We start from the raw sequence: 17,648 nt of genomic DNA, 5'->3' as shown, positions 1-17,648 counted from the left end.
TGGTGGGCACCTGGCGTCCAGCCAGGGTCAACGGTCAACCCATCACACAGGGTAAAGGGTGTCCTGTGTTCTTTCTACCTCTTTCCCCCACTTCATCACGAACTATTATGTGGTTAGCGATTAATGCTTTAGAGTCTTGTTGAATTTCTTCCCTGTTTCTCTATGCAATGCTATAAGCATACAGTCACCCTGTGAAAGTTCATTCTGTTTTTTTGTTGTAAAGTTTTTGTAATAGGGATAACTCAAATTCCCCAATGAAACTGAGGGACTTAATCTTTAGTTAGAACCTGTGATTGCTGTGACTTGGCAAAATTGTTTTTCTTCTGCTTGAAACGTCCTTTTTCAGTTGGGCGGAAGTTACCGTTCAAATTTTGCTTAGAGAAGAGGTACTGCTTGGAAAATGGCTTTAGTGAAATAGTCCTATTCCAAGCTGTTGGCGTGTACCCAAAGCTTATATCTCTAATCCATCCCTCTTGTTGGCTACTAATATACCATATATGCAAAAAAATGCATGTTGCTCTTTTACAGGGTTCTGTTCCAAACAAGTTCTATGTCCATAATGATATCTTCAGATATGAAGATGAAGTATTTGGGGATTCAGAAGGAGAACTTGATGAAGGTGAGAAGAACTGTACAGGTAGAGTTTGCCTTTTTCTTGTTCCTCTAGCATGTATTATGGAGAGCTTTCCAAAGTGTCTAGAGCACATGGAAAGACACGAACTGTACTGCATTCTCATGGAGCGTAGTAATTTGGGACGGGGCTGAGGCGGGGAGTTACGTTGCTGGAACTGCCTGCTGGTCCAAAACGTTCTGTAAAATGAAGTTCCCATAGTAGTACCTTATTCCTTGAAGGGCTGGACTGGCTCGGGGTGGATGAGGCTTGGCAGAGAATAGAAATCATGAGCAACAGTACTTTTGCTGGCACTAGTTTCATCAGGTAGACTTGATTTCTCTGATCAGTTGAACTTTACCTAGAAGTGATTTGAAGAAGAAAATCTAATTGGCTTTTCAAATATGACATGTAATTCACTTTCATGTCATCATCACATTCAGTAACTCATCTCTATTCAGGGGCTGAACTTGACCCGGGTGGTTTTTTCCCCCCTCTGTTCGCTGAGGCAAAGCAAATCAGACTACAACCAGAATGCATGTACGTGGGTTCACTGGATAATTTCTGGAATTTTTTCATCTCGGTTCTGCAGAACAAAGCATCTTAGGCAATCATCCTTGTATTTGAGGTTCATCTTTTTAGTTTTAGGTACTGGGATTTATGAGCTAATAGTGCAATCTTTCTCCTTTACTGCCACTGTATGAAAAGCATCTGCTGCTTTAAAAGACCCTCAAACCCTCTTGCCAGAAATTTCCAGCAGCAATATGTCTCTAGTTTCTCCTTTTTGTGAAAATGGTAAGAAACAAAGCCTCTTGAACAAGTGGAAAGGTCTTCTATCTTATCTTGCAGCTGAGTTTGCCTTATTTTGTTGATGAAGCTTTATTTTGATTACTACTAGTTTAATGTGCTTTTATTTTAAGTCTGGCTTGTGTACGCTTGCAGAGATGTTTAAGGAAGTGTTTCTTTTTGTGACAGAGTCTGAGGAAGAGGTGGAAGAGGAGCAGGAGGAAAGACAACCATCACCTGAACCTGTGCAAGAGAATGCAAGCAGTACTTACTATGAAAACCATCCTGTAACGTAAGAAGTCCATTCTATTATATGAAGTTGCTTTTTTAGTGAAAATGACAGAATTGCTTTGGCTTCAGATTCTGGATGTGATTTAACAGGTAGTTTAGGAAACTACACTTGATAGGGATCTGTGTTATGTTAAGGTTATATTATTTTGAAACATTGCTTCTTGAATGGAGAGAGGAAGTGGGGGATGTTGTTATGTTTGTTAGTTATTTTCTCTTCTGGTTTCAAATATGAGGTGAAAAGGTAGCAACTATGTTTCTGTACACACTTAATGGAGTCTTTGTTATGTAAATTTATAACAGTGAGTTGATATGATGTAATTTATGTGAACAGATGGGTTAACAAAGGGGTGGTTAATGATATGTTACTCCTCAAATTTGGGTAGCACTTGAAGCTGAGAGGAAGGTCTGCTTTTTGAGAAGTTGCTGTACACCTCTATTGGAAGAATAGATCTCTATCCTGAGTGTCTTAACATCTAAACAAGATGAGAGAAAAAAGTTTCTTCGTGTTTTGTAAGAAAAATACATTTTAATTAAAAAAAAACCCAACACACACACACCCCAACACAAAGAAACAAACAACGCCAAAACCTTTGCTTTTTGAAACATAGGAATGCTTTTTAAAGGGCCAGAACTGACTTCATGGTTTTCTTGTTAAAAAAAAAACACATATATGTCATCACTAGATCATGTCTGTTAAGTGCATCAGTGAAGACGCTAAACGCTGGTCACATAATGCTTTTCATGAGAAATCTTACGTAAGAGGGGAGTCTGCTGGAATTCTGGCGGTGACTTGCTCAAGATATTGCAGGAAGTTTTTGATGCCTAAAAGCATTAAGTCAGGTCTTGGTTTTGCGTTACTGTGCCAATTGGAAAGAAGTTGCAAAGGCAACATTCACCAGATAGTCACTTAGGCATATGCTAACCTGTGGCAGGAGCTGCATAAGCAGAAGTATTTGCTATCAGTAAGCTTTTGAGATGGCTGAAGAGAGAAGTGAAGAACCTCACGGCCCTTACATTTGGAACACACAGAGTAGAGAAGAAGTTGCCTGCGATTTTCAGTAAACAAGACTCACAGCTCCTTTCGTAAGGACTTGTATGGGATTTTTGTAAGTAAGCTGCAGGTTTCATTCCAAAATTGGCTTCATTTATGTGTATAGCTTAGTCTTCCATTGGTCTCTCACTGTGCTTCTATTCTGTTAGGAGTAGCAGTTCTTGAGTTTAGCACCTGTTCCTTAAAAGGCTTATATGTCTGTGTGATTTTCACATTCTCTGCAGAGAATTGTAAAACATGTCTTTGCTTCAGCAGGAGTAAAATCTGGCTTTGTAGACAACTACAGGGGTATAGTTTAACTTCTCACAGTACTGGATATATAGGTACCATATGGTAGCAACTGGAAACAGAATGATCTTTTTAACACCAGCCTTTACCATAGCATAGCTTATAAAAAGTCATAAAATACAAAGCAGTTGATAAGCTGCATAAAATGCATTTGATTATTGTAGCAATGGGATAGAGGAGGCGCTAGAAGAATCATCTCATGAACCTGAGCCGGAACTGGAATCTGAAACAAAAACCGAGGAGCTGAAAGCAGAAGTAGAAGAAAAGACCCTTGAGGAGCTGGAAGAGAAGTCTCCATCTCCACCTCCTGTAGAACCTGTTTCACTACCACAAGAACCACCAAAGGTTAGTTAAAAGTCATATCTGTGCTTCTAGGTGCAGATGGTAAACCAGAGGATTTGGTTTTGGACTTAGCCTTTTTGAGTGGCCAAACTGGTACCTGTTTTCAGTGTCATGCTGTATGAACAGCTAGACTTGAACCTTGAACTTGTAAAAATGCAAAGTTTCACTAAAAAAGGAAATAATGTTATTTTTAAGCGCTGCTCAAGTCACCTATCATAAATTTAATGCTCTGCTTGTAAAGCGTGTGTGTGTGGTTTTATGCATGTGTAAACCTCTTTAAATGTAGAGTTAACATATGCTAAGAAAACACTTCAGGCTACCACCAACAAAAATCTCATACAATGGGAACCACTGCTCTTCCTTGAAAAAACCATAATGCCTTGACGCTTGCAAAATTGCTGGCCGTATAGGTTCAAAATCACTATGGGGGCACTGACTGTCTCCTTTAGAGGCAGGATGCCTAATCTTAAAAAACCACCGGGCACACCGTGCGTCATCTGGTATGGTTACACTGAGGTAGTTTGAAAGAGATGGGAGGAACTGGTGAAAGCTGGAGAGAGGTCATTTTCTAGCTCCAGCGTGTCTCCCGTTTGGTTTTTTTCCAATCCTTTTTCTCTTTTCCGTTTTTACTTCAAACTTCTGGCATCCTCTTTCTTTCTTTGTGCGAAGACACTTAACACTACAGGGTTTTCAGTCCTAGGTTTGGTTACATCATGGAAAGCAGTGATCCAGGGATGCTGAGGGAACTGGGCTCACTCAAGTAGCGGTAGTGGGCACAGTACACACTTGCACCACACCGTTGGAGGCCACAGATGGCTAGAACTGCAAATCCTTCTGTATCTTCGTTGTAATGCTTGCACAACAGTTATTTAATAGTCAGATATGAACCAAAAGTGTATTTTCAGCAGACGAGTTTCCCTGTAGGAATGTCAGTGGTTTGCCATGATTAGTAGCCTAGGTTTGTTGCATTTCCTGCAGGCTTTCTCTTGGGCTTCAGTGACCAGTAAAAACCTGCCTCCTAGTGGTACTGTTTCTTCCTCTGGAATTCCACCCCATGTTAAAGCACCAGTCTCACAGGTAACCCATCTGTGAACACCTTGGATTGTCTCATTACTTCTGCAAACTGCTTCAGTTTTTAAATTAACAGATCAATTTGTTTGACTTAAATTGCACAAATTAATTGTGTCTTAAATGTTAATGCACTCACCTTCTTGTCGCAAGCGAAGGCACGTACACGTAACAGGTGGAACTTTGGGTGATGGTGATGTTAAAATCTGTTCGTATGGAAACAGGAAATCACTACTGAAATTTTTTTGACCTTTCTTAATGGGGTATGGTTTGGTTTACAAGGGAAAATAAAAAACAAAACAAAACAAAAAAACAACTCCCCACAAAATGATAGTTTTCTAAAGTGTGTTTGAAAGGGGTATTTCATTGGCGGAAGTGCCCCAGCAGTAAAAAGGGATAGCACCGTTTCTGAGAAGGTGCAAGATTGCCTTCTAAGGCTAATGTCTACAGAAGTGCACTGGATTTCATTATCCATTTATAATGAATTTGTCACAGAACCCTGTACCAACTTATGACTGTGGGAGGAATGGAAGGATTCACATTTCCTTGCCAGGACAATGCTGTCTTCCCATTCCTAGGTTGACTGGGTGAGGAGGGGAAAGAAAGTTTGACCGGGTGATAGCTCGTATCCTGCACCTGCCAAGCTGCTGTGACACGGTCTGAGACTCTCAATTCAGCTGCCTTCATCTATATAAAAATCCTCAAAGCAGAAAATGTGTGCTTTAACCTCTTCTACTGACACTGTGTACCAAAGCACTGTATGTTGTGGTAGCTCATGTCCAACCTTTTTAAAAGACTGCAATTTTCAGTAGGGTGGCTGGGTTATTGCAGCTGTTGCTTTTGCACTGATTTCTTCTCCATTTTTTACTGACAGAGAGGAACCTGTCTAGGATTGCCCTTCAGCCAAATGCATGTTAAAAAAGAAAAACAAACAAACAAAAACAACAACAAAAAAACCCCTCACAAAACCAGCACCTTGTATGGTGTTGCTTTTGGTCTGAGAGGGCTGTCATAGAAATCAGGTAGTGGCTATGTAACGGGAAGCCTGTCTTCATCAGCTTTAACAGGGCTTTTGAGCATTTAGATGTTATTTGAGCCATAAAAACGGTGTTTTTTCTAGTACAGCATAAATATTCGTTTTGCAAAACCAAAATTGGTTTTGGTTTATTTGCAGTAGAGAGAGCGGATTTTTGTAATATGACTGCAAAAATGAGTTAAAATTATCTGTACAAGAGAGCCGAATATAGGTTATAGATGTCCCCTTGAACTCTTTCGTGTTGCCTCTGCAGCTTGTCATGCTTTCTGCTTTTTAGATTACTTTTGCTGGGACTTCATGTTTAAGTAATTCTGTGTGGAAGTTTCTGAACAATACTGAAGTGGCAAGAATTTCAACTCTCAGCTCTTCTGGAGACAGAATTAGTCAGTTCTTAGCTCCTTTTCTTGCATGCTTTTCAGACATGGTATACAGAAAGGTGGTAGAAAAGGCACCTGAACAGTTTGTACAATGGGTTACAGATCAGTAGCAGCTCTTTCCTGTTCTCTTGGATCCACTGATGCCAGATACCGTGCATGTAAACGGGGACAGTAGATTGCACTAGTGGGTGTGTAGCTCCTTTGGGAAGCTGTTCTAGCCAACATCAGTGATGTTACAAAGCAGCTGTTAACTGTCCTTCTCATTCCTTTCTGTGCGTCACTCCAGTTTTTCCCCATCTTTTATCAAGTTAAAAATACAGCTTCTGTAGTATGAACTCAGAAGCCCTCCAAGGACTGTACATGTACTGTTTTGGATATACACTAGTTCAGCTCCTATTTACTTACAGCTGTGGAGTTAAACAAGTCAGCGTTTCTCGCTCTTTTTCTTCTTGTGGGCAATTAGAAATCAACCTGCCTACACTGATAAATTGGGCCTTCTCTTTATAGCATTTTCAGATATTCTGACCTCCCATTTGCGTTAACACATCAGCTGTCGTAGGCGTGCCGGAGGGGCGGAGGCAGGCAGGGTGCTCCCTGACTCTTGTCTTCTGGCTCAGAAGTGGCGAGTTCAGGGAGAGGTCTGTTTATAGATGCTGCATTCTCTAACCACCTTCAATCTGTTCGGACTCTGGATAGACTCTTCTGTAATCTATAGCACCTTCGTGGAAGTGATTGATGAGTGCCTTTAGTAAGTTGTGTGGTCCACATTTGCCTCAGAGACAGTGTGGTAGCTATCTGAGGTATGCATCTAACCTAGCTGCTGGAATTCTGGTGATACGATGAGGGGTTTTTTTTCTTTTGTTTCATGTGAAGTGTGGTTTCTTGTTTGTTTGCTTGGCTAGTTGGTTCTTTGGATGCGTGCATTTTGATTATGGCAGTCATCGCACTCTAGAGAAATTTTTAAGCCTTTTAAGATTTAAAAGATAGAATTGTACCAGCCTTTGGAGCCACCTCTTCTCTTGCACCTTCTGTCCCATCCTTCTCTGTTTCAGGGGGGTATTCAGTTCCAAAGTTGGTGAATAAAGGCTGGCTTGTGGCTGGTTTTGCTGTCATTTGCCAGTAGCATTGCTGTAGCAGAAGGAGGTCCTTTTCCCTCCCCATGTGAGCCCCTGAAAAGAAGGGACAATGTCACCTTTTCCTTAATTGTTCTCAAAGCTCCATTAGGCTGAGGTTTGTGGCACACTCCGCTCCTGGGCTGACTGCTCCTTTAGTCGTTGTGTGTTCAAATCCGTATTCTGTGCCTTTCAGTCCACTTTGGGTGCTCTCCGTGAAATGAGAGTTGCAGTTAGCTGCTGCTTGGGTTGTAATGGCAGCCCTTAATAGGCACTGAGGCGGTCTTACTTGGTCAAAAGGGATGGTACTGATTAGAAAGCATGAGATTAGCTGTTTGTTGTTTGTGTGATAGATGAGAAGTTCAGTGAAATGCAAAGCAAGCAGGTGTAAGTTAACTGTTCTTTGGGATTTAACAGAAGGACTTAAGTGATTTAGCAAGTCTTTGCTCTGGTTGATGGAAGGACTCGAGTGTTTAAGCCTGATAGCCATTAAGTATCTAAGAGATGGGGGTCTGCATCTATTGACTTTTGCTTTCGAGGTACAATTTAAAATGCAGTAAAAGATTTGTGAGTAAAAGATGGCAGGGGAGCTCCAGTGACCCATGAGGAGGTATAATGAAGAGACATTTAACAGGAAGGCTGATTTTTCTAGCTTATTCTTGGAATTGAAAAAATGATCCTAGAAATGTTGGAAGGACAAGGTAATGCCTAGCTGGGTAGAGCACGAGTGATCGGGGGGCTGAAACATTTATTTGGTGCGTAATACCTGCATGTGTCAGGTAAAATACAGTCTTCTTACCCCTCTGAGGTGCTCTCTGGCTGGAACTGTCAGCTATCTTGAGACCTTAAAGGAAAATAAGGGAGATGTTTAACATAAACTACTTCTCTGCAGCAGTCTGGGCTTATAGCCATTGTTCTTGTGTTTAATCTTCCTTGGAGCATAGTGTTCTTCTTTATGCTCCTAAGGATAATTTTGTTTTTCTAAGATAAGAACTCAGCACAGCAGCAGGTGCTGGACTGTTGTGCAGAAAATGGAATTTAAAAAATGTTGGAAAACGCTTCAGTAACCAACAGGCCGCGTAGAAATATTTTTAATTGTTCTGTCTCTTTTTCTCAAATTATCCTTAAAAGCATTTTTTGCTTGCAAAACATGGAATAGGTGTTCTAGTTCCTGAGAATACAAAGGATGTACTTTGAGCATCACAGTCTTGACAACGGGAAAGTTGCAGAATATCGTCAGCAGGTAGCCTGTAGAAATTGTCATTTCAGGCAGCTTTACTGTATCGGAAATACTTATTGCACTTCTGAGGGCTTTTGTTTTGTTCTCCTCGTTCTTTTTGGTACTTTCCTTATAGTTGCTCTGCACTCAAGGAAAAGAATCCCTCAGGGACTCGGACGGAAAATGTGATTTGCCCATCTGTTCCTGTTCATCTCGGACTGCCTCTGAATCCGTGAAGTTTGGCCTGAGGGAGCTTTATCTCATCTATGCGGGGTTTTTAGTCAGGTTGAGGGATTCTTGAATAACGGAGCGTTGGGGTCTCAATGCCTGGTCAAACATGGAAAATTCACCTTAGCCATGTTTTGGGGAGACGGTCCGATTGAGAGATGTTTGATTTGCACCTTTTAGCAGAGGTAACTGAACACTGCAGTCCTGGATTGGTACAGAGGAATTTATAGAGGTGAAAAAAATGTATTCCCAAACACATTGACACGGTTGTATATCTTCTGGAGTTTGTTTTGTGCATGCCACTTACCTGTGTCTTTTGTTTGTGGGGTTTTTTTTGTTTTGGTGAGTTTTGGGGGTTTGGGTATTTTTACTGAGCAGGTGTTTAATAATGCATGTTCTCCTCCTGTTTTAGCCAAGAGTTGAAACTAAACCTGAAGCTCAGTCTCAACCTCCTCGTGTACGTGAACAGCGTCCCAGGGAAAGACCAGGTTTTCCACCCCGAGGACCTCGACCAGGTAATGTGGATCAGCGTGCGTGTCTGCTTGGGACTAGTTAACGAGAGGTGCCTCCGCAGTGGGTCTTGTCTGTACCTGTATTATATTGGGCTGGTAATGAACTGTCTGATCCTACTGCCTTCAGCTAGAAATGGGGGAATATAATTTGGAGGCCAAGCTGGTGATGAGTTGTTGGAAAGATCAGGCATTATTTCCAAGCTTCTGTGTTGTTGAAATGTTTTTTAATAGGCCACTCACTTACATGCTTGAGTACTTTTCCTGTGGCTTGATGCAGTTCTGAAAAGCTGCTATGGACATCTGAGGGGATTCCCCCCCACCCCCATGTCCTTTAATTTTGCTGAACCTTGGAAGTGAGAGCTCTTAAGTGCCTGTGGCTGCTTTGTTTTGGAAGAAAACCTTCCCACTGTGTCAACCTCAGTCAGTTAATAATCTTATACATGTTTTTCCACCTTGTGTAATTGTCTAAAATACTCTTTTCAGTTTAGCTGCCTCATGTTTGTCTTAGTGGATGAGCAGCCAGCTCTCTGCATTTTCTTACTCCTGCAGAGTATCTAAAACTGTAGGATGGTCTGGCTAGAAAATGTGCACGTTACTTGACAGTCGTCAGAAGTGGTGTTGAGAGGTGAAAGCCGTCTGAGTTGCATTCATCAGTCCAGCCTGGTCGCTTGGCAAACTTCTGTGCAGCACTGGGCAAAAGCTATCTAGTCAAAGGCCCAGAGTTACGGGATGTTGATCAGTTCATCGTCTTTCCTAAGTGTGAAAATAAGCCACGAGTTCTAAGGGGAGGGGTGGTATTTGCGGTGATCCTTAAGTGGTAGTGTAAAGCTGGCAGGAGCTGGCAGAGCGCTGCCTGCAGAAATGGTTAAGTCTCAGCGGCTGTCAGCGCCACCACCAACTCTAGCTAAAATTGGTTCTAAGGAAGGTTTTCAGTGCATACCAAATGGTGGTACAGATTGGGATTAAAAGTGCTTTTGGCTTTGATCGGTGCAAGTATATTTTCACCCAGGGTCAATGCTGAAACTGAAAGGATTTAAGGCACTGAGAAAGAACTGTGACGTCTGTTACAGGTTAACATTTCTTGGTTTTTTTAACATGTCATCTGCAGCAGGGAGCAAAAGCTGCAACTTGTGGCTAAATCAAGCTGCAAATCTGCATTTCTACTACTCTTGGATGTAATAGAAGTCATGCAGAAAACGTGTAACAAAGCCTGAGTCTTTTAATTTCTGATCTTAGGCTGGGGGGTAGCAGAGGAGGGCAGAAAAAGCTGAAATCTCAGTGGACCAAATGGTAGAACTTCAGCCCTATGGTCTTATTTTCAAAGGAAGTCAGCGAACTGTTCTATCTGTTGAAGGAAACCTTTCAAACGAGCTAGCAAGGTTGCTGTAAATGGGCTTGTAGGGGAAGCAGAGGAGAGAAAGGGGTACATACCTACAGAGTAATACCTCAGGTACAAAAGGGCTAACAGTGCGCTACTGTCATGCTGCAAGGCAGGTAATGATTTAGTAAGGGTGATAGTGGGACTGATTTTATCTTACACGCTGCTAAGCGTACTAATACTTCGGCTGAGCTGGAGAGAACATAAGGAACTCTCACTTGTATCTGGGGCAAAATGGTGGAGGAAGAAAGCCAGAAGAGGTGATGGCAAACATTGTTTTTAATATGAGTGCCAAAGTAAGGATACTGTTACTGTGCTACAGAATTGATGAAGAGCTGACTTAAATCCAAATCTTTTTAAAAGTATGATTTAATAGGTAGTGAGCTCCTCTTTGGTATGACGATTTAAGATATAACAAGAACCTCTTGAACAAACTTCCCCAGTATGCTAGATGTTTTAGTTAACATGGTTTTATTTAACCTAACCAGGGAAACCACACAAAAAGAAAAAAATTACTGTGTGGTATTATTACAAAATTGTCAGGACTATGTAAAGAGGGAGATAGTATCCTCCCTGCTGTGTCACCTATGGTAAACATAAGCTCAAGAGCAGAAGGTATAGAATTTTTTGAGTGAACGTGCTTGGTGCTGTTTGTAGATGTGTTCATCGGAATCTACACACATCTTCTAACCTCAGTGGCTCTGCCTTCTTCTTTCCATTGACGACAGGGAGGGGGGACATGGAACAGAATGAGTCGGATAATCGTCGAATAATTCGCTATCCAGACAGCCACCAGCTCTTTGTTGGGAACTTGCCGCATGATATCGATGAGAGTGAACTGAAAGAGTTCTTCATGAGTAAGTAGCAATTTCAGCTGCAGAGACTAAGAAGAAAAATTACATTGAAAAGTTATGAAACCTTCACTTAAGGCCACACAGGGGAACTTTTACATGATGTGACACTACAGGTGTTGTGTGGAACAAGCCGAGGGGTGGTAGAGCTGGCACTGTGTTTTTTGATTAACATTGCTTTTCCCTTGTGTTTTCCCAGGCTTCGGAAATGTGGTAGAACTTCGTATAAATACTAAAGGAGTGGGAGGAAAACTGCCTAACTTTGGTTTCGTGGTATTTGACGATTCTGAGCCGGTCCAGCGAATTTTAGTTGCAAAAGTAAGTATCGACGCTTACTTTTAGAGATCCCTTTAAGCTGAAAATCGAGTACGTAACCTTTTCAAGGGCATCACGTGGGTCTCTCAGTTCTGCGTCCTGGGGGTGAGAAAAAGGAGTGAGGTTATTTGTGGTTGTGACTTGAGGAATTGGAGAGGAGAAAGCAGTGGTTTTCATTTCTAGTATGTGGGAGTGAGACCTGGCAGAGCAGTTCTTCAGGAACTTTAGCCCTGAAGTGAAAAGGCTAAAGCCGGCAGTGAAGAGGCCAAAGACAACCCTGCCCTTACTTGAGAAAGACATTTTAATTCCTTGCATGCCAAATGAACTTAGAAGTGCTCTTCCATTTACTGTAGACCTCTAGGGCTAAGGTTGTGTGCTGCAGGGAACCGTTAACAGTTAATTTTTGTCTTCCGCTTGTAAGCGAAGGTAGGCTGAGGCATGCAGCGAATGCAGTGTTTTCGTATGCCTTGTATAAATGGACTTTGTGAAATGGTGACTAACGTGTGCCTTGAACACTTTTCCCTATAAGCCCATTATGTTCCGGGGTGAGGTGCGCTTGAACGTAGAAGAGAAAAAAACAAGAGCCGCTCGTGAAAGAGAGACCCGAGGTGGAGGCGATGATCGTAGGGATATTCGTCGCAATGATAGAGGCCCTGGGGGTCCCCGTGGAATAGTGGGTGGTGGCATGATGCGAGACCGTGATGGAAGAGGACCCCCTCCGAGAGGTGGCATGGCACAGAAACTTGGCTCTGGACGAGGAACCGGGCAAATGGAAGGCCGTTTCACTGGACAGCGTCGCTGAAATCTCCACTGTGGGCAGACAGTCTTGGCAGTGGTACATTATCCATCGTGTTTGCATTCTTGTTAATTTTTTTTGGCTTTGGAATGTGACACAGCCCTTCTGATAATTTCTTTGATGTGAAAGCATCCTTTGGTTTCCAGTTTAAATTGAGGTGGACGTTCTTTCCCCAGTTTCACAACAGGAGTCACACTGTTAATTTATAAATGTAGACTTGGAGAATTGAGGACTGGAAAAAAAAAAAAAAAAAAAAAAAAAAAAAAAAAAAAAAAAAAAAGACCGGTTAACTATCTGCAACAAAAGTGAACTAAAGGACATGCCCAATAGAATTCAGGTCCTTTCAGTCAAAAACCCTCTGCTGCACATTTTGTGTAAGTGTTACTGTTTCTGCCTATTACTGTTGGAAACACAAATAGTGCAATTTGTGCAATTGGAGAAGCTTGCCTTTTTTTTTTCCTTCTTAGAACACTCGGCTCCAAACAAACTCGTGTTTACGCGCTCATCAAAATGCACTAATGGGTACTCTGAACTCATTTATATTGACACCTGCAGGAGGCATCGGAGGAAAAAACTTTCATCCTCTTATTCAGACAGAATAGCTTGTGAAACGATGCGGGCATCTGATCTGCTTGCTGTGACCAACATATGTACACACACAAACCTTAATAAGACTACAAGTTTATTCCAGAAGAAATCCATTTAGCTGTAAACTAAACAGAACCCAGAGTTTCAAAGTCGTAGCCCTGAGTACGCAACAAGTTTGGTAGCTCACGTCAGGTTTTCTATCTGCCCCTCTTCAGTACAGGGATGGCTGCTCAACACACTCCTCCTTCCCCTTTCCCCTTCGATAAGCATTGTACAGTGAAATTTGTCTTGACTGTATTTGAGTTCTCTGGTAATGTAATAAGCATGATGGTGCCTTCTATGAATACATCATTCCAGTCTTGCTGGTGATTTTGTACAGTATAGTGTATGAATTACTGTGCTGCAAAGCCAATCGGCTGCAAAGCATTTAAAGGAAGTCATTGAAAAATTGTATTAAAAAAAATTGCAGTATCTTTCAATCAGTAAACGTTGCTAAAATTATCATCCACCTTGCTCTTCAATTAACAAGTTCGCCTGTTTTTTTGCAGAGGGGGGGAAGGGAGGAAGAAGGCATCCAAGTAGTCTCCAGGTTGTCTCTTCTCTTTTATCAATGTCAAAGCTAAAGAAAACGGAGTTGAAATCTCTCTTGGATGTGAATTTCGGAAGTCAGTCAAGAACGGTGAATGCTTTTGGCCAGCTTGTAATCGGTAGAACTGAGCATCCTTTGTGAGGGTGAGCTTATCAAACGAGGATACTGCAATTTTCCGAGAACAAAACAGCAGCTCTTAAGTAATTGCATTTTCCAGTTGCACTTTTTAAAAAACTCTTACTCATTTTGCACATAACTCTCAGCTGAAGTTGACACTTACGTGGCTCCGGACTGAAAGATAGAAAGGAGACATCCTCTTCTTCAGTTTGACTGGTGTTTTTTTTCCAGTGGAGAGGTCTGTTTCTGGATGACGTTCTGGAGCGCATTCCCATAAACTGCAGCTGCAGCAGACAGTACGGTTCGGCTCGATGCCGGGGCGTGCAGCAAGCGCCCGGCTCTGAGGCGTCAGGAGTAAAAGTTGGGGGGGGGGTGTTTGCGTGTGCGTCTGTACAAAAGTGTGACCACTTAAAGCTGCTTCTAAGCATGGAAGACCTCAAATAAAATACTGGCAATTTCAAGCAAAAGCAGATAGGGCATCATAGCAATCTGTCTCTGGATTATGCAATCATTTGCTGTTTTCAAGTAAGTTGGAAGATTTTGCACATATTTTTCTGATACGTTAGGCAAAGTGAAGTGGCATCTGTCTGTTTTTTCCCAGACTCGAGGTCTTCTGTGTTCAATGGTAAGTCTTGCACTATTTTCATACATTTTTTTTCTGGGGCACATTTCTACCAGTTTCCATTTTCATATTTCAGTTTTTTGTTGAAGGTCTTGCATTTTCAGCTGTTACCTGGAAATCTGTAGTACTTGAACTGCTGGCCACACAACACCACTACTTTAGGTTTGAAGCCTTCGGACAAATTGCTGTCATGGGTTAGCAGTTTGCCACCAGTGTGTTTTGTGTAGCCTTTTTTTTTTTTTTTTTTCCTTTTGTAGTACTGTGGTGTTTTGCTGCCACCTAATTCAGTTATATGGCAGATGGCACTGGGAATAATCTCAATGACAAAAAACGGAGTATTAAAAAGAGCTACTGAGCCATTCTGCTTTCTGGCTTGCTTCTTGTTTAAGTGACATGAACAACATTGGAGCGTCATCCAGAGAAGTTTACATGGTGATAGCTCACCTGCTGTACTGTGGACTCTTACGTGTTCTCGACCCTCTCGGTAGTAAATGTACCTCTTAGAGCAAAGGAAGGGATTCACTGACCATTACTGTTAGTTGCTGATTTGTGGATGGTGGGAGTATTTTGTCATTACGGTTCTATTTCAACAAACTTGGCTGACCATCTTGGCTTTAGTAGGTATACAAGACAGTGGATTACCATCTTTATTGCTGTAACGTGTCAAGCATTATATGCTAGTAGATTCTAGTTTAATTGTTGCAGGTGGAAAGTATTTTTACTTTTAAGTTTCCATTCTGAATGTGTTTTGACTAAACATACCAATAAACTACTGATGTCTGCAGCATTTATCCATGTCCCTAATTCTCTTGAATGCAGGTCGCTGTAGAGCACTGTTTCATCCCTTGCTGTACAGAAAATGCTTTCTTATGAACATTGTTGCTGGCTTGTCAGATGGCGGTGGGAAGCCGTAGTAGCGCAGCGTCACATAGTTCGGTTGAAGTGTTTGACTTGAGTGGAGTCGATGAGCTCTGGTTTGCCGTGGCTGTATAAACTCCTTTCCTGGGACGCTGGCTGGAGAAGACACAAGGGCTGGAAGCCCAGCCAGTGCCCCTGAGAAACCGTGCCTGAGCCCCTGGTGGCTTCTGAGGGGTCCTGGCTTGGGTGGCTCCGGCTCCAGAGCTGAACGGCAAGGAAATTGGACGTGGTGTGTTCGTGTCACAGGTGGCCAGCCAAGCGTTGCCCTCGGCGCAGGTCTGTCCCCTCGATCTGGCGGCTCCTCTCGCCTTGGGCCGTGCGCGGTCCAGGGAGGACATGAGCACCTCTCGGACGTGTCCCAGATGGGATTCCTGCGCGCCCCGCCAGGCGGTGGGGGCTGTGGCGTCCGGCTTTGGGGGTACACCTTGAACGTGAGCTGAGTTGTCTCAAAAAACACAAATCTGGAGCTGCTTGCTCTCAACTTTAGCGTTGCTTGCTCTTGATGCTGTGGAACTGATTGTCTTACTGCAAGATAATCCCTGTTTTTTCCTTTCTTGTGTTTGGTGGCATTGCCAGTGGCGGCATTTACCCAAAAAGGAAGAGTTATTCTTGCACTGCTTGTAGATAAATTGTGTCTGAGTCACGGAATCTGTGTGGAGCTGTTCTGCTCTGGGTGAAGTTCGTGGGAGCTGCTGTCTGCTGCATCTTGAAGTCCTCTGCCGAGCGTGTGTCTTCGCTGGAGTATTTTCTGCTAAATGGCAGTTGGGAAGTCTCTGGAAAGTTGTGTGAGTTGAAATACTGGAATGAAAAAATGAGATCCTGTAGAAGAGCCCTAAGCCCAAGTCACCAAAACCTCCTCTGAGGAGCAGCCTCCACAGCTAGGAGATCTGCTGGCACCAAAGATGCCCAAAGAAACACGGTCCCCTGCCGAGGGCCTGGAGCATTCGGATCTTCGTACTACTTTGTGAGGTAAATTGTGGTGGCCTGCAAACCCCTGCTTACCTGGGGCTGGGGAGGAGGTGGCAGAGAGAATGGTACCTGCAACCAAACAAGGTGGGCCAGGACAGAGTTTTACTTGTGCCATGAAGTCTTAAGTCTTTAAAATAGTTCAAGAGCACATTTGATCAGCACCTGAGCTGATGTTCAGGCTTTGTGAATGACTCTGCGTAATGATTAGCCTGTACTTTTTTTTTTTTTTTCTTCTTTTTATATGGTTGAAATGGAGCAAGGTAAAAGTCGGTCCATATGCATACCAGAGTGATGGCTGGGGGGCTTTTAGTGGAGATAAAAAAGTGAGGAAATGCCAGGGGGCAGATGAAGGATGTCAGCGAGCAACAACATGTTCAGTTCCCTTGGTGGTAACCACGTGCAGACACAGCAGGCTCTGAAGTACCTTTATAATTTTTTGTGGACATCATTTTAGAAAGGCCTTTGCAGTCACCACGATTGCTGGAGTTTTGCATTTCATGTGGAGAAATACAGCTTGGAAAAGTGAATTTATTGTACAAGGTGGAAGAAGATAGCAAGGCTGCCTGATAATCCTTGGGAAAGCTCCTCTTGGTGTCTCTGGTTAAAGTTTGGTTTCTTGCAAGGGGAAGAAAACCAGCTTGGGCCCTCGGTGTAACCTTTCACTCCTGTTCTGACTGTTGTCTCCTGGGCTTGAGCTGAAGTGAGACATCTCGGTGATGGTGCTTCTGATGCCATCTCTGCAACACTTGCTGTTCCCGCTGAAAGGTGGGAACAGTGGGAAGTGCGGTGTGCGTGCGGGCGTGTATTTTTGCATGTGTAGGAATTTTAAGTTGAGAACAGCTTTTGCAGGTGCTGACACGACGCTCTCCTACGCGGCATTACTGCAATGCAGTTTTAATGGCAGACCCTCCCATAACCTTGAAATCCTTGACTCCCCTGAGAGGTAAGGTACAGGCATTAAACCTAGAGTTGGTAAAACAAGGCATCACGTACCAGTGGGTTTCATGGCCCCACAGGGACCTTAATAGCCCTGTTGCGCCTCGCAGCATTTGCAGCAAGTGAGTCCTGAAGTTGCTACTGAAATGCGCCGGACAACGTGTTGTCGCCATGTTTGTCCTGACGGACATGCGAACTTGCAGGAGCTGTTGTGTCAGCTCTCGGCCGCTGTGACCTGCCAGCAGCAGGTAGGGAGCATGTGTGCTCTGCCAGGAGCGCAGGGGAGGGAGAGGGAGGTGAGGGGTGTCGGTGGGTCCGTTTGGGAGTAGGTGATTATGTGGATGATCAGGAGCAGGTCCCCTCTCTGGCTCTGCTTGGCAAAGAGAAGAAACAAGAGCCTGTCTGGGGGAGCCCGGCTGCAGCTCTGCCGTAGCCACTCCTGGAGCATCGCAGGGTGGGAGCCGTACCGCTGCCCTGGGCTGAACCCCACGGCGGGAGCAGCAAGAGCTGCTGCCCTTTCCCTGCGACGCAAGGAGCAGGTTGGTTTTTCCCCGACGTGTCTGCTGCTCCTGATCTGCGCCCTGCGCTCCGCACTGGGGCAGCACCCTGCTGGGGGGGGGGGGGGGGGAGGGCCTGGGTGTCCTTTGTT

At 43.4% G+C, this 17,648-nt stretch overlaps 1 protein-coding gene across 4 annotated transcripts in view; it reads left to right on the top strand.

The window, feature by feature from the left end:
* G3BP2 (GTPase activating protein (SH3 domain) binding protein 2) overlaps positions 1-13,903 on the top strand; it is a 29,249-nt gene extending 15,346 nt beyond the window's left edge. For 3 of the 4 annotated variants that reach the window (XM_010575482.1, XM_010575483.1, XM_010575481.1), the window contains 8 exons: positions 529-619; positions 1,586-1,688; positions 3,191-3,371; positions 4,347-4,445; positions 8,821-8,923; positions 11,027-11,155; positions 11,349-11,467; positions 11,994-13,903. In XM_010575482.1, the coding sequence (XP_010573784.1) occupies positions 529-619; positions 1,586-1,688; positions 3,191-3,371; positions 4,347-4,445; positions 8,821-8,923; positions 11,027-11,155; positions 11,349-11,467; positions 11,994-12,266 (1,098 nt within the window). In that variant the 3' untranslated portion in view covers positions 12,267-13,903. The remainder of the gene's footprint in view (positions 1-528; positions 620-1,585; positions 1,689-3,190; positions 3,372-4,346; positions 4,446-8,820; positions 8,924-11,026; positions 11,156-11,348; positions 11,468-11,993) is intronic. The other variant, XM_010575484.1, reaches the window with a different exon arrangement.
* The last annotated feature ends 3,745 nt before the right edge of the window (positions 13,904-17,648 follow it).

This window comes from Haliaeetus leucocephalus, unplaced genomic scaffold, assembly GCF_000737465.1.
Source record: "Haliaeetus leucocephalus isolate CR32 unplaced genomic scaffold, Haliaeetus_leucocephalus-4.0 Scaffold484, whole genome shotgun sequence".
Taxonomy (NCBI): domain Eukaryota; kingdom Metazoa; phylum Chordata; class Aves; order Accipitriformes; family Accipitridae; genus Haliaeetus; species Haliaeetus leucocephalus.
This window is presented reverse-complemented; position numbering and strand designations above follow the sequence as displayed.